General features: G+C 50.7%; 1 protein-coding gene across 2 annotated transcripts in view; it reads right to left on the reverse strand.

Annotated features, from left to right (window-relative positions):
• Positions 1–734: 734 nt before the first annotated feature.
• The window catches only part of efna5b (ephrin-A5b), a 101748-nt gene continuing 95181 nt past the window's right edge, over positions 735–7301 (reverse strand). Inside the window, exons 3-5 of one of the 2 annotated variants that reach the window (XM_035380089.1) lie at positions 4296–4361; positions 3814–3894; positions 735–913 (exon numbers count right to left, since the gene is read on the reverse strand). In XM_035380089.1, the coding sequence (XP_035235980.1) occupies positions 795–913; positions 3814–3894; positions 4296–4361 (266 nt within the window). In that variant the 3' untranslated portion in view covers positions 735–794. The remainder of the gene's footprint in view (positions 914–3813; positions 3895–4295; positions 4362–7301) is intronic. The other variant, XM_035380090.1, reaches the window with a different exon arrangement.

The following is a 7301-nucleotide window of genomic DNA, read 5'->3' on the forward strand; positions in this document are numbered from 1 at the left end:
GATCTGATCATTTTCTTTTTCCTGTTACCCCCCCCTCCCCACTCCCCTCCCCCCTTCCCACCCCAAACAGCTACCATGCAAGAAGAGTCTTACCCAGCAGCCATTGGGGGACTTTCCATAAGTACTTTAAGTTATCAGAAAAGAGCCACGTCTTTGGCCCGCCTCCCTCACACTCTGATTGGCTGGTCACCATTGAGTCATTAGCCTAATCTGGCCATCCATCCCCTCACATATACACAAGAATCCCCTCCCTTCGCATAGTTCTTCTCCATTAGCACAGTTTAATTTCTGAACCAAAATGCACTGAGGGGCAGGGGAGGGGCAAATTCAAGGTCTCTGGTGTCTCTGAGCTAAATTTCGACCTAATGGGGGCGCTAGTGCACAGGGTGGTCCAGGCTTGTGTGTGTGTGTGTGTGCGTGTTTGTGTGTGTGTGTAGGACTGCGCATGTGAGCATGAGTAGGTAGATAAGGCTGGAGAGGAGGGGGGGGGGGGGTGTGACCTCACAGGAAAATAAGAGTCACTGAGAATAAGGAGGATTTGGCGTCTCAGTGGAAGTTTAGCGGGAACCGTGCTTTAGCCTCCGGCGTCGTCGGGCCCCGATCGCGGGACCGAGAAAGATCACCCCAAATATCCGCAAAAAAAAAAGTGTTCCTTCGAGAGCAGGCGCACCCCCCCCCCCCCCCCCCACATCCCACCCTGACCCCCTGACCCCTGACCCCCGACCCCCCCCCCCCTCCCCGCAGCGGGTATCCGCAGCTCCCAGAAGGCTCTTCTCCGCGGGCGGTGCGAGGCGCTACAAGGCCAGCAGGGCGGCGAGGCAGGCGAGGACGGGGGCCAGCAGGGGCCCCGCTGTCCGGGGGCCCGAGTTCCCGTCGCCGCGGGACGGCTCGGCTGATTCGTGACTCGTGTCGTCTGGAGGAGGAACAGAGAGCCAGAGTCAGAGAGTTACAGCACACACACACACTGATACACACACATACACACACACACTGATACACATACACACACACTCACACTGATACACATACACACACACTCACACTGATACACATACACACACACTCACACTGATACACACACACACACTGATACACACACACACACACTGATACACACACACACACTGATACACACACACACACACTGATACACGCACACACACTGATACACACACACACACACTGATACACACACACACACACACTGATACACACACACACGCAGGCACACACACACTGATACACTCACACACACACACTGATACACGCACACACTTACACACACATACACACAAACACAAAAACACACACACTCAACCACACACACACGAATGAATGCACACACGCACACACACGCGCTCACACATACACACACATACAGGTACACAGCATCACGTCACAGCATCACACACACGCTCTGGACCGAGACTCCCTGTGTTGCTGACAGAGGCTGATGGTTAAGCATCATCACATCAATCAGAACGCATTCCAAAATCCCCTCCCTCCAAATTAAGCAATGATCTTATTTGGATGTATCATGTATGACCCTAAAGTTTTTTTTTTTTTTAAACTCACATCAAAATTTTTGGTGCAGCTGCAGTCCTTATTTTTTCATTTTTACATAATCCTAATCCTAATCCAAAGAGCACAAAAATCTAATCTGGGCTAAGACGACGCTGTGTGCTTGAAACACGCTCGAGGACCTCGGGCTGTACGGAGCAGAATCTGATCGCCGTTATTCGCCGTTTAGCCGCCATGTGCATCAGGTGGCAGGAAGGTACCCCCGGGGAGGAGGAAAAGGGGGGGGGTTGTCCCGTTGGGAGAAAAGTTGCCCCCGGGGGGGGTAGGACAGACAGGTGCGAAACAGATAGAGCTAAAGACGAATGCCCCCCCCCCCGAGAGACGGAGGGGGTGCTCACCCACTTACACAGCGATAAGGCACAGGCAGTCAGGCATGCAGCAGCCAGACCCAGAGAAGAGACGACTGGGCATGCCAAATACACCAGGCCTCCCCCTCTACCCCCCCCTCGCAGCACTGGGCATGCCAAATACACCAGGCCTCCCCCTCTACCCCCCCCTCGCAGCACTGGGCATGCCAAATACACCAGGCCTCCCCCTCTACCCTACCCCCCCAGCCCCGCCCCCCCCCCCCGCCCCTCGCAGTACTGGGCGTGCCAAATACACCAAGCCTTGAGTGACCTCACACAAAAGGAGGCGTGGCCAAAACGGCAGGCCTAATACTATGGAAACTGTAATGAACTGCATAAGAACGACAGAGCGCTGCAGAGAGCAGACCTCTGAGCCCGGGCTCTTCGCTTTAACTGACTGCTTTTATGCATTTATACGCATAAAATACGATAGCGTACATGAAAGAGATCTTAACAACCCCACCCCCCCCCCCCATTTTATGACCATAAATCAGCAACGGCTGTGGAAAATAACGTTCACGGGTTTTAAAAAAAATAATTTTCCGCCTGTTTATTAATCTGACGGGGACTGCGCACGCCTTTAATAATTCAGTTGTTAAACCGAATTAGCTCAATCTGTCGAGACCATCTACGGCCAGGTCTGAAATCCATTCGGAACGGCTGGTAAATGTGACAGGCTTAACGATCGGGGGGTTTTTTTATTTTTATTTTACCCCCCCCTCTCTCTCTCTCTCTCCTGCAGCAGCAGCAGCAGGGAGCTCGGGCAGACAGAACAACCAGAATCATCCAGAAGACACGCTCCACAGCGACCAGAGTCACACGCATTGGTGAGTGAGGTTAGGGGCATGCAGCTGGCTGCGGGTCAGAGTCAAGGGGAGAGTCACAGCCAGGATGAGTCACAGCCAGGAGGGGAGTCACAGCCAGGATGAGTCACAGCCAGGAGGATGAGTCACAGCCAGGATGAGTCACAGCCAGGAGGGGAGTCACTGAACAGGTGTCTCAAGCAAGCAGTGAAGCATTACCAGGTGCCTGATGTCTCTAGCATGCTCCTGCACGCGCTCACATGCATCCGTTTGTCTGAACGATCACGCTACGTGCTGACTCGGGATTGGAGAGTTACGCTCCTTCGTTTGCCCACCCCAAATGTGGGTGGAGCTACCATACACTGAACCAATCAAGCGAGCCCTGGCATTAATACTGAAACATTATGATTGGCTCGCACAACACAACACCCCACCCAATTTTGGGGCTTTTTTTTGTGAAGGCTGGTTCTCCCAGCACCGATGGTAGCGCGTAGCGTGAACGCGTTTCTGGTTCTGATATCGATGGTTGAGATGAGGGGTGGAAACGCTTGATTGATGAGCGTGATTGACACGACCGCAGCGGGACAGCAGAGCCAGCCAAAGCCAAAGCAAAGCCAAGCTTTCTAACATGATGGCCATGCTACCATGCTAGGAGGGGAGAGAACCGAGCAGCAACGAACAAAAGGAGGAAAGGGTGTGTGTGGTGTGTGAGCGTGTGTGTGTCTGGTGTGTGTCTGTGTGTGTGTGTGTGTCTGGTATGTGTGTGTGTGTGTCTGGTGTGTGTGTGTATGTGTGTGTGTGTGTGTGTGAATGCGTGTGTCTGTGTGTGGTGTGTGCATTTCTTGGAAAGTCTTCCTCAAGGCTAGGTAATATTAGCCGTGAGAATCTTCAGGTTCGGAGTGTGTGTCTGTTTGTGAGTGTGTGTGTGTGTGTGTGAGTGTGTGTGTTTGTGAGGATCTGCATGTGCAATTGGGAGTGTGTTTATGAGAGTATGTGTGTGTGTGTGTTTGTGTTGGATGAACAAGAACATCAGCACTGGTTACATTTTTTTTTTAAATGAAGATTTTCTAAGCCATACTAACCTCTTGGTTCTAATGAATTGTCTACTTTGTCGTTAACATCAAAAACGCGATCATGAACGCCTATAGTTTTCACACAGCTGTCTAAAACAGAAATAGAGACGATAAGCCAAACAGGTTAGTGACATTTGTGACCCCGCCCCTCAAAAGAAAATCCTTCGCTAAAAGCTCATGACACCACTGGAAAAAAAGAAAAAAAAGAAAAAAAAAAAGCTGCAATCCGTCTTTACGCAAGTCAAAGACACAGCAGCAAACTGCCAGAAATTCACAGTAACAAAGCGGTCATGAGCTATGAAAACAACAGTGTACATTGCAGCTAACCAACCATTATCAAGTGTATTTAAATTTTTTTTTATTTTGTTGTAAACATGTTAAGAATAAAGAAAACAAAATATAAGTACATAGATTTTTCTACCAAAATGCACAGGAAACCATGCGTTTTTTTTTGTTTGTTCGAGTTACTTTTTTAGCGGTACGAGACTTACTTGATGTTCGGACGAAAACCTTCAGCTTCAGACATGTCTTTCTCCCGTTTTCCGCGATCGTGGACGCTGCAGAACATGACGGACAGCCAGAGAAGGGGGGTGGGGGGTGGAGGGGTGGAGGGGGGGGGGGTGGGGGGGAGAGAGAGAGCTGGTCGTTAGCGATGCGCGATAACAAACGATTAGGCCGAATGTGCGTTTAGTGCCGGAGTTCGGAGATCGGAGTCAGCGCGTGAGACACCTGCCACGGAAATTCGACATCAGCGCTGGAGAAGCAGTAGGAAGGCCGTTAGTTCATTTGGCAGCCGACCCTGGGCGCTAACTCAGCAGGCTAATCGCACCTCTAGCTGCGCGGAGCGGCGACCGTGGACCTCGGGTTGATGTGTGTAGGAGACCCCCGCTAACACAAGCGATGTTTTTCACACTTTGTGCGAATACCGAGGTCCGATTTTTCACCTCAGGGAACCGTGCTGCTATCAAAGGCACCAATATTATTTACATCTATATTTATATCGTTTTATATAGTATTTTATATAGTTTATATTATTTGTATTTGTTGTGACTGCCAGGGACATGGAAACATCCTTCTGTCTGTCTGTCTGTCTGTCTTGTCTGTCTGATTCGTTTTCGGCAAAGGGCAGTTTTGGACAGTTTATCAGAACAAGATGTCAGAACTGTTGCGTGACAAACAGGGACGAAGGAGAAGCAAGGTTTCACTCAACCTTAAACCTACCCCCCCCCCCCCCCCCAGGCTTTACTTATTCATTTCTGCTGCGTCAAAATCAGTCACATCAGGCAGTTGTGACGACGGGCGCTTTCCAGACGCAGCCACATGTTCGTGATCGGACAGGATCGCAGCGGGATTAAGGAACGGCACAAGAATCCAACTAAACGTGCGCAAAACTGAAACGGAACGAAACGCGCTAGCAGCTAGCACGCTAGCATCTGCGGAGCAGAGCGGCACGCATGTGCTCCAAATGGTGGACAGCCCTTCATGTCGCCGCACTGTACACTCCCCATACCCCCCCCCTCCATAACCACCCCCCCCCCCCACGAGGCCTCCCCTGGTCCCGCATCATTTGAATATCCCTCTGTCAGCGCACGCAGTCTTTAGAACATTCCGGCGTGCTTCTGGCCCACGGACCCGTGCCCATCACTCTGGAGTCAACGTGGAGCGGGCCAGCGCCATGTTCACAGCCTCAGCCCCCCCGTCCCAGGCCCAGCCCCAGCTGTGGGCTCTTTGTCTTCTCCTGCCTGACAGGACTCATCGCTCGGATACAGAGCCCCCCCCCGCTTCCCCCCCTCCCCCCCCCACCCCCACCCCGTATCCCCATACCCCCCCCGCCCTGGTCACCTCCCTCAGCTCCTCACTGTCGCTCCAATTATAGCATCACAGCCTCTATTGTCCGCTCTCTGTAGACTTCCTCCTTTCATTAACTCCCCCTCCCGCTCCCATGTGTTAAGCAGTATAAATAAAGTTTTAATATTCAACAAACCCTCCCCCCTCACCAATACACTATGGGCCCCAGACATGAAACGTAAGTGCTGTTGATGGGTCATCTTCCTCCTCCTGCTCCTCTTCCTCCTTATTCCACAAAGTGGAAATCTTAAATGCAACTTCAAAGTCCCCTTTGACAGAAATCAAAGTCTAAACTGTACCGCACGCAGCCACACACACATACACACACGCACACACACACACAGGCACACACGAGCATGAAGACAGCCCTTGTGGTCTTGTGGAACCAAACCATATATGATCACCATAGAAACAGCAGCCAAGTGTCTGGTGAAGATAATTATGGTCTGCTGGTGCCTGGACAGTGGCCAAGTCTTTCCTCTGAGTGTCAGAACACTCCATCATAATTTCTGCAGCAAAAATATGAAACATATTTAGTAAGAACTACAAAGAAAGTTCATGCTGTCTAATTTTGCAGAGCTTTTAAACAAATTCAAAAAGCATAAATAAAAAATAAAAGGATGAAGTATACCATTATGTTGTTTAATGGATAATTAAGGATCTTATCATTCCCCCTTAATTAGCTGTTTGTAATTCTTCTGAACACAGTTTCGAGAGATCCATCAGCACACAGTGCTGTGTGTGTGTGTGTGTGTGTGTGCGTGAGTGTGTACATGTCTATGCGTGCCTGTGCGTGTGTGCATGCATGTGTGTGTGAGTATGTAGCTTAAGTATAAACACAGTTTATCGCAGCTACCTCTTTATGAAAAGACAGTTAGACCAAATTTAGACCAAACTGCTAACCGGGTTGGGTCACATGACAAGGTTAAAACCGGCACGGTTCAGTGCAGAACTAAACATGCACTAAAGCACAGAAAAACATCTCAGAGGAGCAAACAGAACTCAGGGATCGTGTTTGGTCGGACGAACCAATTAATACTTCAGCCCCACACGGCCCATTACGTTTCATATGAGTTTCATATTGAATGCCTTTAAACTGAAATTTATTTATTTCCAGAAAAAGTTCCAAATGGTTACTTCACCTTTAAAATAAACTGTTGATAATTTTCTCCAGAGACGACGACTCTCGAAAAAGTGTCTGGTGAAAAAAAAAAAAAAAAACGAAACCGTGTGAATTTCCCTCCTCTACTCAGGTCTGTGATCTGAGGTGCCGGTCCTGAGAGCCTCGTCATCCTCACTTGAGACGGGCCTGAGTGGGGTATCGGTTTTTTCGCCGTGCGTTCGGAGAATCGCGTCAGACGTGCAAGAGCCTGCTCTCTCTCCCCCCCCCCCACCCCCAACCCCCGCCCCTCTTCAGCCGGTAACATCAACACCTGCTATTCTCGTTCCCCCCGATCGGCGAGCGCGTCCGAACACGCCGTCCCTGACCGGCCGCCCCCCCGAAGGCCAACGGCATTCGCGGGGGGGGGGGGACGGGGGGGGGGACGCCCCCAGAAACGGGAGCAGGTGCTTTTTTTTTTAGGCTCCGGATTTGTCCCCACAGTGCTCGGCGGAGCTGTAAATAAAACCGCACGCCAAGCGCGATTCAC

The sequence above is a fragment of the Anguilla anguilla genome, chromosome 10 (genome assembly GCF_013347855.1).
Source record: "Anguilla anguilla isolate fAngAng1 chromosome 10, fAngAng1.pri, whole genome shotgun sequence".
NCBI lineage: Eukaryota > Metazoa > Chordata > Actinopteri > Anguilliformes > Anguillidae > Anguilla > Anguilla anguilla.